Source organism: Asterias rubens, chromosome 3, assembly GCF_902459465.1.
Source record: "Asterias rubens chromosome 3, eAstRub1.3, whole genome shotgun sequence".
Taxonomy (NCBI): Eukaryota; Metazoa; Echinodermata; class Asteroidea; order Forcipulatida; family Asteriidae; genus Asterias; species Asterias rubens.
This window is the reverse complement of record NC_047064.1, coordinates 2402604-2423323: the sequence shown is the minus strand read 5'-3', so window position 1 is coordinate 2423323 and position 20720 is coordinate 2402604. Positions and strand designations below refer to the sequence as shown.

The window sequence follows — 20720 nt, the reverse complement described above, 5'->3', positions numbered from 1 at the left end:
ACCTCTGGATTACTGTATCATCAGTCTGCCAACTGAGCTATCCAGCACTATGTTGGCAATCTCCATCTTTGTTCGGGGTGCCAGTCAGAAGCCAAATTTATTGTTGACTGTCAAGAAGCCAGGGATCACACCCAAGCTTACGATGCAACCTGGGAAGCGGCAACCAAGTTCAAGTCCTGCTCAAGTCAATTTTTCTTTGTTCCAACCCGACATATTTTAAAATTTACCCAGCAAGGTTCCCTTGTGGTTTATGTCTTGATATTTTATTTTAGCTCATCTGGACTTGTGTTCTTACCGTTTTATTATTTTGGTTTTCGTTACTGTTGTACAAAGAAATTCATTACTTTATAATTTATCTGTAAATACTTTTTAAGTTTATGTTTTCAGTTACCTTTTGTCATTTCCTTCAGAAGACATGAATTCACACCAAGCATTTTTTTATTTCAAAAAGCCTGTAGAATTGGTTTTGCTTTATTTTTTATTTTTAGTTGAAAGCACTTTACTTCTTTATGCTCCCCTGTGCAATAACAGTTTATTATTTAAACCATTTGAAGTGAAAAGTCCAAAACAATCAAAGATTTTTGAACTTTCACTTTGCCCTTGTCACCGGGTAGAAACAAGCCATTGATGCAAATAATATGATTTGTTTTTCCTTACAAAACTAACATTATTTTGGATTTCTTTTATATAAAAATTATATTCCAACAATAATCAGTGATAAAAACATTGAAACTGTCATCAAGTATGCCCAGATCCTCCCCTCCAGTCATCCAATTTTATTGACTCCCTTAAAGGCAGTGGACACTATTGGTAATTACTCAAAATAATTATTAGCATAAAACCTTTCTTGGTGACAGTAATGGGGAGAGGTTGATGGTATAAAACATTGTGAGAAAAGGCTCCCTCTGAAGTGCCATAGTTTTCGAGAAAGAAGTATTTTTTCACAATTTTGATTTCGAGACCTCAAGTTTAGAACTTGATGTCTCGAAATCAACCATCTAAAGGCACACAACTTCGTGTGACAATGGTGTTTTTTTCTTTCATTCTTATCTCGCAAGTTCGATGACCGATTGAGCTAAAATTTTCACAGGTTTGTCATTTTATGCATATGTTGAGGAACACCAACTGTGAAGGCTAGTCTTTGACAATTACCAATAGTGTCCAGGGTCTTTAAGCACAGCAATTTGTTTAGCTCAACAAAATTATGCTTACCTTAATAAATTACCAACCGAAATACTATTCCACATGTAGGATCTGTGATTTGTATCCCAATAATTTATGCTTAGCAGAAATTTGTTAAGCAATATTTGCTGCCTAAGCAACTTTATGAGCTTGAGCCTTGTGCCCAATTTCAAAGACTTGTAAGTACTGCTTAGATAGTTTGTGCTAAGGATCTGTGATTTGTATCCCAATAAATTATGCTTAGCAGAAATTTGTTAAGCAATATTTTCTGCCTAATCAATTTGATGAACTTGAGCCCTGTGCCCAATTTCACAGACTTGTAAGTACTGCTTAGATAGTTTTTGATAAGCAAAAAAATGAGCAGGATACCAGCCACACATGGTAAAAGTAGAATTGTGTTTTAGCTGCTAACCTTATTACAGTGAGGTCAACTTTGTAGTGCTTGCCCCTTTTTGTGCATAAGGGACATGAACTGACATATCGAGATGAACTACATTTTTTTTTCCATCATCACATAATCAAAGTGACTATTGATTTTTTTATAGCCTCCACAGTGCCATATACATTTATGTTATACATGTTTATCAGTGCTATTTCAGGAGTTCTTAAGCTGCAAATATGAACCAGTAAAACTTTAACCATTTTGTTTATAAATTGATCAAGTTTTACAGAATTATCAGGCAGTTTATGAATTCTGGTTCACTACTGTCTTAACTTTGGTTCTGATATTATAGATCAATAATAGTGCCATTTCAATAAATTATGACATAATGTAGTCTTTAAAGCCATTGGACCCTTTCGGTACAGAAAAAAAAGTTCACAGATTTACAAAAAACTTACAGGGTTTACAGAAGGTAGTGGTGAAAGACTTCCCTTGAAATATTACTCCATGAAATGCTTTACTTTTTGAGAAAACAGTAAAACAATATAAATTCTCGATAGCGAGAATTACGGATTTATTTTAAACACATGTCATGACACGGCGAAACGCGCGAATACACGGGTGGGTTTTCCCGTTATTTTCTCCCGACTCCGATGACCGATTGAGCCTAAATTTTCACAGGTTTGTTATTTGATATAGAAGTTGTGATACACGAAGTGTGGGCCTTGGACAATAGTGTTTACCGAAAGGGTCCAATGGCTTTAAATAGGGTTTTTATTGGTGGTGCTAATTAATTTCTCAGTCATACTAATCATAACATTATTTCAGTTGGAAATCATGACAAATTGTGGCCCTTTGTCTTGTGAAAATGACAGATAATTTTATGATCGTGAACAAACTTTAAAGTGTTTAAAAACTCACAAGTTTTTAAATCTGCCAAGTCTCAGATGACTGCAGATTTGTCAGTACTCTATATTGATGAATAGGGTCCAATTTCACAGGTTCGGTAAGCATAGTTTTTGTTACTCATTAGAAATAGGTAACCAGCCAAAATGTACCAGACAAAAAAACGGACATTGTTTAAACAAGAAGCAATTTGTCATCACCTGTTGTCAGAGTCATTTTCTTTCACAGGACAGTTTGCAAAACTTCTGTTAAAAATGAAAGAGGACAACATTGGATTTTAAAAGAGCAAGTACCCACACGTTATGTGAACCATGCATGAAATAACAAACATTATGCAGTTTAAAACCATTCGGTCATCGTAGTCATGAACAAAAAGTGGGGAAAAACATTTATTTCAGACATTTGGTGTTGGACTTCACTGTTTTCTTCATTTCTCAAAAATTATATCATTTCAGAAAAACACATTTCAAGAGAAGATTTCCTGCATGAACATTCTTTCCCCTGTGCAAATATGTGCACATTATTTGTTCACTCTTACCAATGTTGTGCATGCTCTTTAATGGACACCAATTGGTTCTTTTAAAAACTCATATGGCAAAATTAGACAAATACTAACTGTTTAATGGTGTCTATTTTTAGAACGTTTATATTGACATGCAGTCGCTTAATCTTTTCCTAACTCACTATCAGTTTTTAGAAGAACAGTTTCGGTTTCTCTCTGGAAAAGTTGAGAATTTTACTTATTTAAAATAAATTTACTTTTATTTTCTTCTATTCTTATTTTGAGTTGAACCACCCCGATTCATTGAAGTTGTTTATTAATTTTTGATTCTTTCCGTTTTTAACGTTATGAATGAACTTTTGATAATTGTTTTAATATATATATTTTTTTCAGCAGAGGTTGGGATGGCTTGGTGTTAAAGGCACTGTTCACTATTGGTAATTACTCAAAATAATTTTTAGCATAAAACCTTACTTGGCGACGAGTAATGGAGAGCTGTTGGTAGTATAACAAATTGTGAGAAACGGCTCCCTCTGAAATAACGTAGTTTTCGAGAAAGAAGTAGTTTTCCACGAATTTGATTTCGAGACCCCAGAATTAGATTTTGAGGTCTCGAAATCAAGCATCTGAAAGCACACAACTTCGTGTGACAAAGGTGTTTTTCTTTCATTATTATCTCGCAACTTCGACGACCAATTGAGCTCAAATTTTCACATTATTTTGTTTATGCCTATGTTGAGATGCACCAAGTGAGAACACTGGTCTTCAACAATTACCAATAGTGTCCAATGTCTTCAAGCACTCTGTAAAAATGAAAAAATTATGTCTATAAATGGTGCATTCAAAGTACTGTTTCAAGGGGGGGTCGAAGTTTTTTGTGAATAATATTTGTAAAAACCATCTTTCTTTAGAAATGTTCAATACAATCCTTTTACTTCCCATTTTGAATCATAATCATTGAAACTGCATTAATCAAGAATACTCTTTTCAGTCGCCTTGCCAGTATAGGTTAAAAACAAAATACAAAGTAGTGTACCCTGCGCCTGATTTGTAATTATAGAACGGCCAAGGTAATACATATTAAACCCTTAATGAATATGCAGTCTATATACAAAAACGTACTATGTATAAAATTATTTGGATTACTGATACTTTTGTTACTTCGTAAATTTGCTCAATAATTAAGGTCTGCAAAAACAAAATGACCAGTTGTATTCATCTGATAATGTTATTATGGGGATATGTATACCAGCCGTTAATCCAAGGGATTAGAGCTAATCCGAGGGATCAGATTACGACTCTATGTATATAGGATTGTAAAATTATGTATTATATAATATATATGTAAATTGTATTCAAATGTACATCATCAACAAATGTGAGTTGACGACGTTTGGGAATTTATACTATAAAAAAACACTCTGACTAATGGGATTGGAACTCTTTGACCAATTGGTGTCTTTGACCAATTAGTGTCTTGGACCAATTGGTGAGCCGTCTCTCTGATGATGGTGTTTGACTCAAAATGGGTCAGTTAGCTGAGGATTAAGTTCCCGTGAAAGTTCCTATCCTGACGTTTTTTTTCAGAGTGTGGTGAAAAGATTGTTCCTGAATTCATCAGTAATTTAAAACTTAATAATTTAAATCTGATTATCCCTACTATGTTTACAAAATAAAATTACTGAAAGTGAACAATAATATATGTTTCTGTGTGTTTGTTGACCGTAAAAACCATGGGCGCATGGTGGAGGGGCGGGACAGATGCAGTACTTGGAAGAGGGGCTTGATTTCCCTCGAAATTTTACACATATAAATTCATATGGTACCAATTTATAACAAGCAAGTACCTATTTATATTGCTTTCTTTGCACAAGTTGTTTTTTCCGTTTGGTGTGCCCGAAATCTCCCCACTGTTTTGCACGAGACATTTTGATGGAAGTTTTGGGCCACTTTCGTTGATTGGCCTACTAAAAAAGATTGCACTTGGTCGGAATTTCTCTGCCAGTGATGGTTCATGAAAAAAAATAAACACTGACATAACTGATGTTTGATCTAATCTTAAAAAACAGTTTTGTATTTTATTTTAGCAGTTACACTGCTGAATGATATCATGTAGGTTTATTAAAATAATTAAGTTTTTAAAAGGTGCAACAAAATAGTTTATGGTCTGACGTTTCGACCCATATGAATAAGAGCTATCAGGCTGTATGCTAAGAATGACAACACAACACGACACAACACACATAGGGTGCGTTCGTTAAGCTTCCCTGGGTCTACCCCGGTCTGCCCCTGTACGTTCGAATAGCTTTGACGGGGTTCACCTGGGTCAGCCCTCAGTGCCCTGCTTGTGGAGTGGGTCACTTGGGGGTGACCTGAGGTACATGCCGTCACACCACGAGAGGTGAGTGTGATCGTTCGATTAGCTATTGTCAGGGGCTCAACCGAGTGAGGACCGCGGGGTAGACCCAGAGAAGCTAAACGAACGCACCCATAATTATTTAACATTTGAAAAAAAACAGAAGCAGTGAAGTGGAAAGAAATGAGAAGAGAGATAGGCAGAAAGCACACAGAAAAAGCAAGGAATAATCCACAAGTGAAACTGCAGACTGGGAGTGACGCAATTAATGATGAACAATGGAGGAGGAGGGGTTGCTGCTGAATTTATTAGGCTGGCTTACAAAACACAAAAGGCAAAATGAAAGGTGGGAAGAGGGATAACAAAGAATGAGTATTGAATGAGACAATCAAGGAGTATCTGCCGAGAATAGCGAAGGCAAAAGTGCTATTCACACGACAGCAATTTAACTGGGGTCCCTTGCCTTATTTTAGCATGGTTGTAAAAATGTAGCAATGTCTGACAATATTTTGCATGAGAACTTGGACAGTAGAAAAAAATTGTTGTCCTTTCACACTAAGTACATTTTTGTGAAAGGGGCTAAAGACAACAAGTTGTTTATCATTTCCTTCTTGGAAGCTGAGACCATGGGGTTGGTTGTCTGTTTTATTCCTATTCCACAGTTTCTCAAAGTTAGTAGGCTACACTGGACTGGACGGATTATCTGCAACACACATTACTCTGCCTTCATTTACGTTTGTTTGTCTATATAAAGCAGCTTCAACTGTACTTTAAAAAGCCAAATAGATCAAAATTGGTCGTGGTACGAAATGCTATTTCCTTTTGCAATGCCAAGTAGTCTGGCTTTACCGTAGGTCGTTGAAGTAATTCCAACTTTGTTTGTTCTCGCTAATTGCAAGTTTGTGTGTGGTCCCCCCCCCCCCTCCCGAGATATTTCACAGATTTGGTTTCTGAACGAACTATTCAGAGCTGGCAATCAAATGAATAATTTTGCACATATTAATTTGCATCCATTTTCCTTTCAAGTTAACTGTAAACCAGAAGGACAACGCCGAGACTGCTGTGTGTCAAAAAACTACGCGTAAATGACCCCCACCCCGCCCCCCCCCCCCCCCAGATCACGCTGCCTGACAAAAATATTTACATCATATGTACAGCGCTGTGGTACTTTCCCCTGTTAGTTAGAGCGCTTTTCTCCTTAACTTCGGAAATTGTTCCCCAAAAAATCCAGCAATTTTTAATGTTCTGTGACACTGACTCCCCTCGTTCGAAAGTCAGATCATTTATGGCGTCCGTATAATTATATTGCTTTCGATTTAATTGGATCAATTTAATACATGCAAATTTTGCATTGGGGTGACTTTTCATATGGAATAAACAAAATTCCAATCAATATTAATTTACTTCCGTTCATCACGTTCAAAATGCTGGTAGGCCTACTGGACGTCAATTTAAATAATGTTTCAAGTCTTATTCTCATTATGCCTTTCCTGTTGTCTACTTTTTATATTAAAAAAAACCGTTTCGCACAATGAACTTCCAATGCATATCTCTTGAAAGTAATGACGTGTACATTCCCAACAGCTAGATATTTAAATAAGCAGTTGCCTTAGTCCGTATCACACAAATTAATTACTTTAGGCCTTTGCCCAAAGAGAGAAGAAGCCTGACGAAGCCGCTAAACACACACATGTGAAGCAGTTGACCCGCCGTAATAGTATTATCACTGCACTATCAATGAACGAAAACAAAAGGATGCGCGCGCATACAGGAGGAGCCCTTGCAAAGGATCATGGGATGGATAACCAATCCGCCATGATGTCGCGACGACACGGTGAAAAATACGAATTTGGTGGCCTGTTTCGTGGTTTCTACTGATTTCGAGGACTTAAAACCCGCATGACAAAAAGTAACGATAGTCGAGATCGGACCTTGGATAGGTGTTTCTCACTACCGATTCCTGTTCGGGTGTATTTTTAGGGATCGACCGCTGGGTCACCAGCGAGGCAAGCGGCCAAAATGAGCAAGTTATCATTTCGGGCGCGGGCTCTCGATGCCTCCAAACCCATGCCCGTTTACGCGACAGAAGAGCTGCCTGACTTGCCGGATTTTTCGGCAATCAACCGTGCTGTGCCTCAAATGCCGACGGGAATGGAGAAAGAGGAGGAATCGGTAAGATGGCTTCGCACAGAAATATTTGAATACATAATGAGGTCCTCTGGCGGCCATCTTGCTCGAGCGGATTATATTTGGCGCGCACTGAACTGTGTCGTAAAAAAAAACGCTCGCAAAATTCACCTTTTTTTATTCATTGTTCGGGAAAGTAACATTGAAAATTATGGTGTAAACTATTTGTAGTTTTCTGACTTTATGCCATTTTATTAAGGGTGGAAATTAGGCACTTAAATGTAAGTCACGTGACCAAAAAACCGCCCGCCATGTTGTTTTCCTTACGAATTCTTTCCTCCAGTAATGAAATCATTCCTATCGTGTATTCAAAACAAACATGGTTTTTGATACATTTTTATTAGATGATTGTAAGGGGCATAATTATTTGGATGCATTTGTGCAACGTTTGGCATTTAAAGCTGCCAATAAATTACATTAATGTTGCTTATTCATGTTCTTAAGGGGGAAAAAAATTTAAATTAAAATAAATTTTTACAAGTTTGTGTCATGAAAATTTGAATCCATTAATACAAAACTTCAGAAAGCCCTACCCTAGTAAAACATTTTATAACATGTTAATGATTGATTGGCAACAAGCATGACAAGGAGATGATTATCCCCCTCATTAGTAATTCATATTATTAGGGCCTATAAACACAAAACGTAATGTCACAACAGTTGCAATTTTTACATGATAATTAATAACAAAAATTATCTAGAGAAGTGTCACATTGTCAATGGGCTTTGTCATCATGATCAAAGAGCAGAACTGTGGCTATACATGGAATTATGAATGTTCTCTGTGCGCACACTATGCATTGTTATTCGGAGGACTTGCATGTATGTGCAGTAGCTGTGCGAGAGTTCATAATTCCATGTACAGCCACAGGACTGCTATGATCATGACAACACGGACTCCTAGTCTTCACAGACACTCCTTACGACAGGTTTCAGACAGAATAAAATAATCTAAAGCATGTGCTGCTTCTGTTTGTTATCATGTATAACAGAGTACAGTTGCATTCCGAGTACTTTTTAGTTGACCCATTTTTCTTTTTCTCTACAGGAACATCATTTACAGAGAGCCATATCTGCCCAACAGGTTTATGGTTCAGCCAATCCGTTGGTTATTCCTACACCAGACTTTGAGAGATCGGGGGAATATTATGACGCCATTTATGAGAACTCCTACAAGCAGCCTAAGCAATATGTCCATGTCCAGCGTAAGTTTGAACTTTCGTGCTGTTGTTTTAATTTTGTATTAGATATTGGAACAAAATAACATCGGAAAAAGGTAGTTGTCATTCGGTGGTCCTCCACCTTAACCCTAACTCCACACTATTACTCAACACCCAAATGACTGGAGTCTGATTATGGTGGTCATACTTGGTTTCATGTAAAGCATCAGTTTCCACAGTCCAATAGAATCAAACTAGCGCCGTCATGTTAACCCGGAGGGTGCAGGTTAAAATTCCGCTGTAGTCAATCTTTCTTTGTTCAACCAAAAGTAATATAATGCAATCTAATCCGAGATCAACTGTCATTGTAGTCGTAACTCCTGAATATTTCTTTTGTCCTGTGAAAAGTTCCAATCAAAGGTTGAATCTACATCCTCGTACATTTTCAATCGGTAATGTAATGTATATATTATTTATCTTTGTGAGCAGCACTCAGCATGGAGCAGGACATTCCTGATTATGATATGGACGCAGAAGATGAAGAATGGATGAAGAAACACAGCAAGAACTTTGAAATCACCAGTTTACAATTTGAGGAAATGATGGACAGGCTTGAAAAGGGCAGCGGACAACAGGTTTGTAAACAAACATTGTTTAAACGTTCATGGAAGGGTTCACTGAATGGGTAGCGTCTCAGAAGTTGGAACCGTAGGAACATTCTGTTCCGGATTGGATAAGTGTTCAGGCCTGTATACTTTGCTTTTGAAAGGGCATGGGCACCAAGGCATTTTCTCTTTGGCCAATTTTTAATTTTTGCTGGAGCATTTCAAGGGCATCAAGGCAAAGACCAGGGGGCAGGGAGGCAATCGCCCCCTAAAAGTATCAGGCCTGAGTATTCCAGCGCTTGCTCTCGGACCGTTCTGTAGGACTGCCAGTACATTCCAGTTTGTCCAAAATACTAATGCGTATATTCACTCATGTAGGATTGCTCACTGTACTTTGGCACTATGATGCGGTCCAGTGGAACGTCTAGCGGTCCAATGAATTGGGAATGGGTCTTTTTTGCCCATTGAACGTGCCCGACTCTTAGAATGGACAACAATTTGCCTGCATTTCTCCATAAGATTAATGGAATGGATTTTATCAAGAGCTTTTTTTCCTCAACAAAAATGAGTTCAAACTCTAATATTGCTGTCTCATAATAAGAAGACCATATCAAAATTACATGGCCTGCTGTGTTGCACAAGATTTTGAGGTTTGAATACCAGCCAGCCTCAGTGTATAATATGTACTTTGATAATTTGCAAAGGCATTGTTCCTTTCACTCATTCTATTCTCTCAATCCTGGCATTTTGCTGCGTAACCTCATGAAATCTGACAGAAACCCAAATGCATTATGACAATGCAACACCCAAACCTGTGGACCCTTATAGCATAGATGTATTCATTTCAGGTTGTGACATTGAAAGAAGCGAAGCTACTCTTAAAAGAAGATGATGATCTTATCATAGCTGTTTATGACTACTGGCTAAACAAACGTCTCAAATCAATGACTGTAAGTATCTGAGATGTTCCTTGAGATAATTAGTTATCTAAAAGACTTGATATCGTATTGGTTAATTATCTGAAAGTATAACCATCTGAAGTACTGTTGTCCTTGTGGAAAACTATCTTTTGAGCTATTCCACCAACAAAATTTTTGCACTAAGAATCCATGTTGCCTAATGTAAACATAATTTTTATTCAGATAGACACTATCAGTCAAGCTTTCACAGTTTGATTGTTTGGTGTTTTGGAGAATTTGAAAGTCGCTCCTCTAGAAATTCTGTTTGCTGAAGCTCCTCTGTGACTCTCCTCATGGCTTATCTTTGTTCCTTGAGAGAAGACTATAGAGGCGTCAAGCTGCTGGTGCTGATTAGTAGCTTAGCTGTCAAAATGTCATAATATAAAAAAAAATATATAATCCCTCAAAATAATAACAATTAGCGTAAGAAAATAAAACAGGTGATTGTCTTAACAAACAAATCAAAGGTTGTACCATATGTAGGCCTTGTACTCGATCAACCTGATCAACTTTCTAAGTTTTGTTCAAGGGTCATTGTATATTGTTAGATCCGATTTCACTTAACAGAGTAATGAACATGTTTTCGTCCACTAGCTACTGATCAACCTTTCACCGTTCAATTCTTGTTGCTTTTCAGGGTTGTGGGTTAATTCCTAACGTCAGGCAGGAGAAGCGAGATGGGTCAACAAGTAACAATCCCTATGTGGCCTTCAGGAGGAGAACAGAGAAAATGCAGACGAGGAAAAACAGGAAGAATGACGAGGCGTCGTACGAGAAGATGTTGAAGCTTAGGAGAGATCTTAACAGGGCTGTGTAAGTATCCACGCAATTTCTTAATCTCAATGTACTCTTAGTCTCGGATTATAGACTGATCTGTTAAGCCTTGTGTTGGGTTTGCCAGCATTTGATGGATTTTTTTTCTTGTTTTTACAGAACGTTATTGGAGATGGTGAAGAGGCGAGAAAAGAGTAAAAAGGAAGCCGTCCACTTAACGCTAGAGATATTCGAGAAGAGGTAAGACGTAATTTGATGTCACATATTTCTCCAATCTGGAGAGTTGAAAGATTTGATTTCTAAGCCCAGTACATTGGGGTACTTTTGGGGCTTTAGATGGCAGCAGACTTGCCAGGTAAATTCATGGTTCTTGGAAATGTGCGCATGCTCAGATCAATGTAAAGAATGGAAATTTAACTGGTAAGTCTGCTGCCACCTAGTGTTCAAAAGTTTCCCGTTCTCAATCTTTGTCAGCTCCGTCAGCTATATATCCCATTTTATTTTCAATTCTGATTGAAAACAGACTCTTTTTTTAGTGAGACGCCATTTGTTGTAAAACATTTTTTCTAATCTTGGAGTTGAGTTTTCAAATTTCAAGACCCAATGCAATTGTCCATCTTCCTTAGCCACCTTTAAATTGATTTTACAAATACTGATTGCAGGATCTGATCCATTTCAGTTGTTAGTTATGAGTAAATATTTGGTTTGCGGAAACACCATGTGTGTAACTACTTGTTTGGGTAGATTATGTTCTTTTGAGAACTTGTCTTGCTGTTAGTTATGGTTTTCAAGTAAGTGAGAATCATACTTATCGGCTACTTCTGAGTACTCTTCTTTGGTTTGAATTGTCTAGATTTCAAATGGATGATTTCAGCGGTGCCATATTGGCAGACTGTGAAGAGCTCAGCAAGCGACAACCGTCATTCACGATACCTGCAATTCCCAATGGAAACCAATATAGTTCCTGGTCCATCAAAACGGTAAGTGTCTTGGGTCCTGCTTGGTCCGTACTTCATGTGAAGAGCAGATACAAAGCGAATTTTCCTGGCACAGAAAAATAAGTGAGGAGCTTTGCTTCACTTTCTGAAATTTATGTGATATATTTCCAAGGTTTTATTGTGTCTTGATGTTTAACAAGCTGTTGGTCAGAATTATGACTCGAGAAGATTTTGTTCCGATTTACAGTTTTTCTCCTCTACATTGCCTCTGTCTTCATTCGACCCACCTGATTTTATTTCTAGATAGGAAGTAGCTACCAAGCTAAGGAAGGGGGTGGGATGGGGGCCGCCCTTCTAGGTTAGACATCAAGAGCTTTTACTTCTGTAAGATTCTCAATTTGACTAAGATTTATCTGGTTCCCTCTAGGAGGACGGTCTTAAAAAGAAGCGAGAATACAAGAAGAGGAAACACAAGGAAGAGAAGAAACTTCGCCAGATGACAAACTCATCAATAGGAGAAATAGAACCGACCCGCTTTCCAGATATTAGAAGCTCCGAAGAGGAGCTTTCCCCAGTAAGTTTTCAGACAAACTTGTTTTTTGTTCAGAGTTGCCAGCTTGTTTCGCCTTGCATTATGCATTATCGACTGTGGTTGGGTTAGATGGGTTTCAGTCAATCGTGAGAAAGTTGTGCTTTCCAAGCTGAGTCATTTTAATATGAATATATTGATGTCGCTGTTTTCGCTGATATAATAATTGTATGAGTTATAACACCCCTTAACTGCTTACAAAGATACTGCAGTTTTGTTTGCTTAGAGCACATCACAAGATGTGTTTTATTTTTACTAGAAACTGTGCGTACGGGACGTGCTATAGACGTAGCAACCAATGTACTATACACATAGTAACAACAGCTTCTTGGTATATTGCTGCTAAAGTCAGCTGCTTATCAGCCTTATGTTGATAACAGTACCAGGGTTTAATCGGTTTGCAAACTCTAGTTCCCCTGAGTTATTTTATTTTAAATACTTTCTTCTTGTAGCCCGTGACCAGGAGTTGGTGTGAACTTGCATGAACAAGTTATGTTTAATTTAATTTTTCTTTTAATTGTTGATTAAGCAGCAGGTGCAATCAACGTCCGATCCTGAGGAGGAGACCGATCCTGATGGTGTCTTTGCCTTCCGTCGCAAGAAAGGCTGTCACTATGTCGCTGTAAGTACCTGTTGCACTCACAAACTATGTATAAGGGGTGCTGTAAAGACTTGACATACCAGAGCCGACGACTTTCCCTGAATTTGCAGAAAGTTCCCTGAAAACAAACCAATCTTTCCCTGTTCTGATGAACAAATTTAAAAACCTCCCTGAGTGTAGAACTTTCCTTATTATTTTGAATGTAATGCTGAAAGTTTGTTTCGAGGGATTGGTTGAGAGTAGATTTGGGTATTTATTATCTTACAATAACAATAATTATTTTTCAAAAGAGCTTCACTAGCCAGTCTCTTAAATCTATTCCCCATTTGTGTTTGTCGCACAGCCTCATCCTGAGCTGTCCCGAGGCTGGCCGTGGTCAGATGAACAGCCCAGAGCAATTACAGACAACAGGTATCGTTACAGCTGCACATCACTAAGGGAGCCAAGAAGATGTATCGGATTGGCTAGAAGGAGAGTAGGCAGAGGTGGAAGGTAAGTCATGTTTAACCTTAACCAACCACAGCCAACTGGTGTTTTTGCACTGGTCGATGTCTCGATAATATCGTCAAGGTACCTTATTGAGGTTAATATCGTCAGTATCGTTTTTGGTTTTGAAAATATAGAATTATCGTGACAAAGACGATATCGACTGTTTGCTAAAAGTTGCTATAAGTAACCATAAGTCCGCCTTCATAAGCCATACAGTCTTTGAATTGTTCCGCAAAGGGATTCTTAGTAGTGATAGCAATTGCGTAATACAGATGGTTGGTTGTGAACACCAGTGTTTGTTTGGGTTTGGGTGTCGTGAAACGGAAAAGTACAGACTGATTGCCTGACTTCCAATTTGCCGATTCCCGATTGGCTGAAATGCGCTCGATCAGTGTGAATATTTATGACGTAGTGCTTCTCATAGCGCTGCCATCCCATAGTATCCATCACCTCGATCCAGTAGATGTTCTATAGCTTGCTATACTTTATCATTGGGGGGATGAAGGAACAGCTTGTTGCGATGGGTGCAAGCTGTAGGGAAAAAATCTCTTGCTGAGGAAGCACTATGTGTCGGGAAATGTTGGGTGTAGTGCTGGGCGAATAGTGAAATTTTGGTATTCGGTTACTGCTGGCCAACTATCCGAAATTAACCGGATATTAAAATAGTTTTTTTTTGTTGCTAGAGGACGCTGTTCGTTTGTGAATGAGATCATGTGGGCGGATTGATATTAGTTTTAGACAGTGTCACTCGGTTCATTCATAAAAATAACCAGATCTAATTTAAAGATGGCGATTTGCTTTTTCTTTTGATCGTGACTGACTACGTGAAGGAAAACTTTGATAATCTTTGAACAAATTACGTCAGAAATGTCATTGTTTCAACTCTTCACGGAGGTGAGCATAGTTAAATACTTAATTTATGCTGTTTTATGCTGTCTTCATTGAAGTTTCATAAGGATTCAGACAAAACATTCCTATAAGTTGTCGCCCGACGTCCGCGGATATTTGGATATTAAAGAATATACGGTTACTTGGTTGTAATTACAGGATTATCCGGTTTATAAATAGGTATTCGCGCCCATTGCGGATATCCGGTTAAGAAAAAAAAGGCATTCGCGGTTACGGATAGGAAAACCTATTCGCCATTAACCGGATATTCGAATAATTCGCCCAGGCCTAGTTGGGTGCACTGAAATGTCTATGTATTTACACGGAAATTTCATTGATTTGGAACTGCTGCTGTTTATTTTACACAGGATCCTGCTAGACAGAGCATGGACACCGTTCCAGAATTACAAGGAGCTTGACGACTGTTTATTAAACCCTCCAACTGAGCCTAGCATGTCACCACTGCGGTCCCCTTCAGCAAGCTCGTCACAAACAAGTCTTCCACTAAGTGTTCTTCTGGACGAGATCAGGGCCAAACGAATGTTAGTACCGACCCCCCCTTTCTTGGTTCAAGAAATTCTCCGTGATTCTTAAAAGTGTCATACAGGATTGGTAGAGCTGACAGAATAGTTGCATACAGTGTTCATGCTTCGTGTGATCAACAATACATGAAATGAACATCTAAGAATTTGGGCTAAATCCGCTGTGTCAGTCTGGAGAAAAGAGTGAAAAACCATGTGCAATTTTCAGCTTGTAAACCGTTGTCCTTAATTTTGGTTCTCACAACCGTAACCAGCTGCTGCCACTTTTTATAGGTTTTCATGTACAGTTTTCCTGGATGTGATGACATATCAGAGGGAAATATTTCACAGAGAAAATGGTTTTAAGTATGATCTTCATAATCAGTCAGCTTTCAGACTAAAATTAAACCAAAATGTTTTATCCTTACCAATCCTGTATAATACTTCTAATTGATTTTAAATTCATTACTTCTTTATATATATCTCAAAGTAAAATTTTGAAGTAAAGAGAAAGTTAAAGTGAGTTTCCTCGTCTGGAAGAGGAGGTAGTTGAACATGAGCTAAAGTTGTTTCTTGTTTCTTGTTTGTGTTCATTTAGGCTGCACTTCAGACCAAAAACACCCCCACCCCCAATCCAACCGGCCCCATCTCCACCGTTACCCCAACTGCCACCATCACAGGTTCCTATGGAGGAAAGTCTGGAGTCGCTTCTGCCAAGTGGCTCATTTCCCACGATAGAAACGCCCAGCAGGCTACCCCAGCAAATTCTGACCGATAGCGATGGCGTACCCGAGGGTGACGTGGCCCCTTCCATGCAAACACTGCCCTCGTTGGCTCCGTCAGATTCCATCGTCCCGTTGCTCGAATCTCAGGACTTGCAAACAGTCGAGGTGGACGTTGTGAACTCGGACAGCTCCTCGGAGCTGAACACTTCGTTTGGGTCTCTCCCAACGTCGAGGTTCACGTTGGAACCGAGTAGGGAACTTACTAAGCACAAATCAATTGTTGTGGAACCTCTGCCCGTGTTAGTCCCACCGACTACTTTGACAGTCAAGGAGAATCATGCTAACACAGTGAACACACTGCTGAATCACAAGGCCCTCTTAGAAGCTACTACCAAAGGTATGTCACCAATGTTCAATGGTTGCTGAATTTTCTTGCACAGCTGAAGCCCTCAACGTTTTGAGAAATGTTCACCTCAATAGAAAGCCTTGAACATCAATCCTGGAGGGGCACAGCAATTTTCCTCTGATACGGGGGGAACTTCTAAGAGAAAAATATATTATTTGTATTGAAACGTTGCAAAGGGCACCACAGCAAAAGCACAGTGGAGGCCTGCCTTAGATGTTTATCCGAAAGAGTTACATGCTTGTATCCTCAACTCTGATGGAGAACATCTCTTCTGAGAATCCACGATTTTGCACAAAAATTGAAACTGAACTTGATAACTCAAGAACAAGTGGAACCTTCACTTTGTATTTTTCTTCACATAGTTGTCAGTGAGATGAGGCCTTAGGGTAGATCAATCAAAATGATACAAAAATTCCTTTATCATTGATTGCTTTTTTGTTCTGACCCTCCCAGTTCCCACTGGTCATTCCACGGCACCCGCCGCAACAGTACTACAGCTTAACTACCCACTAGGCGTGGCTAAAACGAGCAACCCCACGGCGGCAACGCCCACTACTACCACGCCCTCTAACGCCCAAACCCCTAACGATGGGATTGTAACGAACTCAGTCGACGTCATAATGCAATCCTCGTCAGAAGCTGGGGTCGTTTCGGACTCTCTCTTGAAAGGCAACTTGATGAGAGAGAAGAATAAGGGAGGATTCGAGGGAACTAACGTCGTTGTCTCGTCGACACAGAATGTTTCTCTTGCTAATGCTGTCAAAAGGATATCACAGGCAAATAATATAGACGTTATATCAAGGTAAGCATTAAAGGCAGTGGACACTGTTGGTAATTACTCACATTAATTATCAGCATAAAACCTTACTTAATAATGAGTAATGGGGAGAGGTTGATAGTATAAAACATTGTGAGAAACAGCTCCCTCTGAAGTGACGTAGTTTTTGAGAAAGAAGTAATTTTCCACGAATTTGATTTCGAGACCTCGGATTTAGAGTTTGAGGTCTGGAAATGAAGCATCTGAAAGCACACAACTTCGTGTGACCATGGTGCGACAAGGGTGTTTTTTTTCTTTCATTAATATCTTGCAACTTCGACGACCGATTGAGCTCAAATTTTCACAGGTTTATTATTGTATGCATATGTTGTAATACACCAACTGTAAAGACTAGTCTTTGACAATTACCAATAGTGTCCAGTGTCTTTAAGGGTTGTGTAACTAAAATGAAGCCTGACAACAATTTTAATTTATTTTCCCTGCTGTAAGCTTTTCCTGAATCCTTCTGCTACTGGTAACATTTTCCAGCCAGTTGACCATTTGGAAACTTCCACATAATTTTTAAGGTAGCTCAAATGTGTCCTGAGCTGTGTGTTCATTTTCGGTAACTAATGGATACCAAGCAGGGGTCAAAATTAAGTGTATTTTCATGGTAGTCTGCAGGGCTAGAATTCCAAGAATTTGTAGTAGCCCTGATAAGATTTTGTTAGCCGAATAACACATTATGTTTTGAGTCACAGCACAAACTTTACAATACACCATCAGCACAGTTCATTGCTGTTTGTAATATTGTTTTTTGAATTATTTGTCCCACTAGCCTTCCGGGCTATCAAATTGGAATTTTGTTCACAAAGTCTATGGGAATCCGTTCGGTGCAGGGACAAAGGCAAGAGAAAAAAAATCACCAAATAGGAATCATTCCGGGAAATTGTTTCAATTCAGTTTGCTTTGGCCAAACATCCACCAAATTTGGGTCCGATATACCCCACAGGATGAATCTCCTGTTGAAGTTGAAATCCTTACAGAGTTCTTATAAGTCACTTTCTTTTCTCACTTCAGAGACAAACACGAGGACTCGAACCACTCACTAGACAGCGCTTGTATACCCAACAACAAATCTGTGGTCATGGAGGTAACGTGACCCGCTCCAGGTTACCCTGCAAGCCGCTGATGAAACGACAGTCTTTGGACACGCAAGACGGATGTGAACCCCCCTCCCCTACAAATTGTGAAAAGCCATGGTATAGTAGGATGTAGCTGACAAGATGGACGCCTGTGTCCTTGTGAGGTGATATTTGTCCGATCCAATGTCCATACACTAGCCACTTTGTATTGTACGATCGTATTTAGTCAACACCATGGTCAGTTCTACGGTTCAGGGATTAAATTAAGTGTAATTCTAGCCTTAAGATGTAAAACAAAAAAGAAAGGTAACCGCAAACTTTTTTTTTTTTTACACAAAAACATTTCTTCATTTATGAAGAAGTTATCATCACGTCCTTTCAATAGAGCTTAACAGTTTTCTAAGAATAAACCAGTGTTCAAATTAGTCTGGTGCCCGTCAAAAGTTTGATGTTCCATACTAGTTTGTGCTGGAAGGTCTGGACACCAAACAACTTACCATCTATGTATGGTTTGGCTCATGTATTTTCCTATCAGGAATTGACTTTGAGTGAAGTAGTTGACCCCTTTCCCCCTGGAGCTGTCATGGAGAACATCTGGACTCAAAGTAGCCAAAAATAAAAACAAATTTTCAGGAAGTTGTGGTAATGAAATTTTATAGAAAAATTAACAATGGCCCCATGTGGTCTCTGTATACATACGCTGGATGCTAATAAGGAGCACATTGCTGTATAAAGATAAAAATGAAATAAAAATGAAATTCAAACAATTGATTCCAGGAGATTTTACCCAGACAGTCGAGTTTTTCATATAAAATTTGAGGTTTGTTCAGCGAAATGACATAATCTTATGTACTGTAGTTAGGTACAAGGCTGTAGCGCTACAAGTTTTAGACTACATGTAAAAACGTGCAGATAGTCCGTTTAACATGGCTGCATAATGGCATGTTCAGAATGTTGTGTCTTTTCTGAGACGGTATTTTACTGTACATTTAAGATCTTCTTTGCATCATGAGAACCGTCAATTTGTCATTCTCTAAAACTAAGACCAGAAATCAAGGTGTCAGTAGAATGTTGAGCTTAATGCATCATGCGGGAAAAAAAAAAGGAAGACAAAAATCCCTGGCATTGAGCAAGGGCCCCTGTAGCCATACTGTTTAATCCTTTGAAACTGGATTAAAATGGATTACATGTACACATATCCTTGACAGCTAAACAGACTTTCAGCCTAGAGGAGAGTAGCACACCAAAGGGATGTAGCATAAACTTTCTGAAGAGGAAGACATTTTAAGTATAAAAAAAATCCTTAAAAAACAAAATCTAAAAAAAGATGATGGGTAGATCTTAGGTTACGACAGGGTCGTCTGCCTTTGGAGGTACTCCATCGGCGTATGTTAATAATGTTATTATAATTGGTAAAGTGTCCAGTGTTGAAACAAAAATGTAACTCATGTGCTTTGTTAAAAAAAGTGGGGGAAAAAAACAAAAGGACCGAACTTTCCTAAAAAATTGCTTGACGTGTAGTGAATGTAAAATGAATCTTTAAAAAAAAATACAAATTTTTGAGTGAGACACACAAAAAGGTTTACTTAGGTGGGGAAAAAATGTCACTTTGAATTTAACTCGACCCATTTTGATGGCTTTCTGGTTTGGGTCAACTTTTTTTATCTGATATCTGTATTGTACAACCATCCAACATTAAACTTTATAAACGTTCCAAAGTTAGCAGAGCAGAGTTTATTCAACGTGATGGGAATCCAAATAGCATTTATCTATCATCTTGTCATCCATTTCAATTCAGTGCCTTGTTAATTTGTATGCAAGGTTGCCTTGGTTTGCTTCAGAACCCTTAAGATACCTCATACTTCTTCCCTCCTCCCCCCTCCTTATCTCCTGAAGATTTTCCCATTTTGATTCTGCAGTATAGACTGTAGTGAATATGATGTCACCGTTCAAATATCTGACCTACAACATGGCGCCTATGTGCGTGCGCGTGCATGTGCCGTAGAAATCAAACCGGGAATGTTGCGTGTTGCGTGCTTCATTGATGTGAGGTTAGCCCTACAAGATGGCGACTTTCATAGCAAAAAAGAGGTTATTTAATACGGTCTATTGGTTCTCCGTTTTGTAGAGACTAAATTGTGGATGATCAAAGTGCAATGTCATCATGCTTGTTGACAGCTTCTGCTTAGCAGAACATTGCTCAAGTAGTTGGGCCCAGGTCATGGGAATAATATTGCACAGTTTGTATGCGATCGCTTTAGGGAACAAGACCTTTGTTTGAACAGTACACCTCCTGTATGTCACTCAATAGCAATATATTAATTAGAATGATATCAATGCATTGTTGATTACTATGCTTTACAGTACAGCTGTGATAGGCTACAATAATCATGGTGGTATTAGTCATTGGGGATTCCAGTCTAGTTTGACCTACTCCATTTTAAGCAAAGTGCACAACCACAATCATTGGTACATTTTTTTACACAAATTCTCCAGATAAATATTGAGTGACTCTTTGCAGATCTTGTATTTGACAAACTCAAAAGCACTTCTAAATCATTATTGACACAGTGATTGTTAAAGGCAGTGGACACTATTGGTAATTACTCAAAAAACTTATTAGCACAAAACCGTTCTTGGTAACAAGT

The 20720-nt window shown here is 38.6% G+C and overlaps 1 protein-coding gene across 1 annotated transcript; it reads left to right on the top strand.

Moving 5' to 3' along the window:
- Nucleotides 1–7117: 7117 nt before the first annotated feature.
- Nucleotides 7118–20720, top strand: LOC117288311 (enhancer of polycomb homolog 1-like). Its single transcript, XM_033769118.1, has 14 exons — nt 7118–7500; nt 8564–8720; nt 9165–9310; nt 10129–10230; nt 10877–11052; nt 11173–11253; nt 11867–11993; nt 12379–12525; nt 13073–13162; nt 13485–13633; nt 14887–15060; nt 15638–16161; nt 16624–16972; nt 18008–20720. The coding sequence occupies exons 1-14, from the start codon at nt 7348–7350 to the stop codon at nt 18087–18089; spliced, it is 2457 nt and encodes an 818-aa protein (XP_033625009.1). The 5' UTR covers nt 7118–7347; the 3' UTR covers nt 18090–20720.

Coding starts and splice junctions, on each gene's coding strand:
- LOC117288311 (XM_033769118.1), top strand. CDS start 7,348: ATGAGCAAGTTATCATTTCGGGCGCGGGCTCTCGATGCCTCCAAACCC. Junction 11,994..12,378: donor GTTCCTGGTCCATCAAAACG/GTAAGTGTCTTG, acceptor GGTTCCCTCTAG/GAGGACGGTCTTAAAAAGAA. Junction 13,634..14,886: donor AGAGTAGGCAGAGGTGGAAG/GTAAGTCATGTT, acceptor TATTTTACACAG/GATCCTGCTAGACAGAGCAT.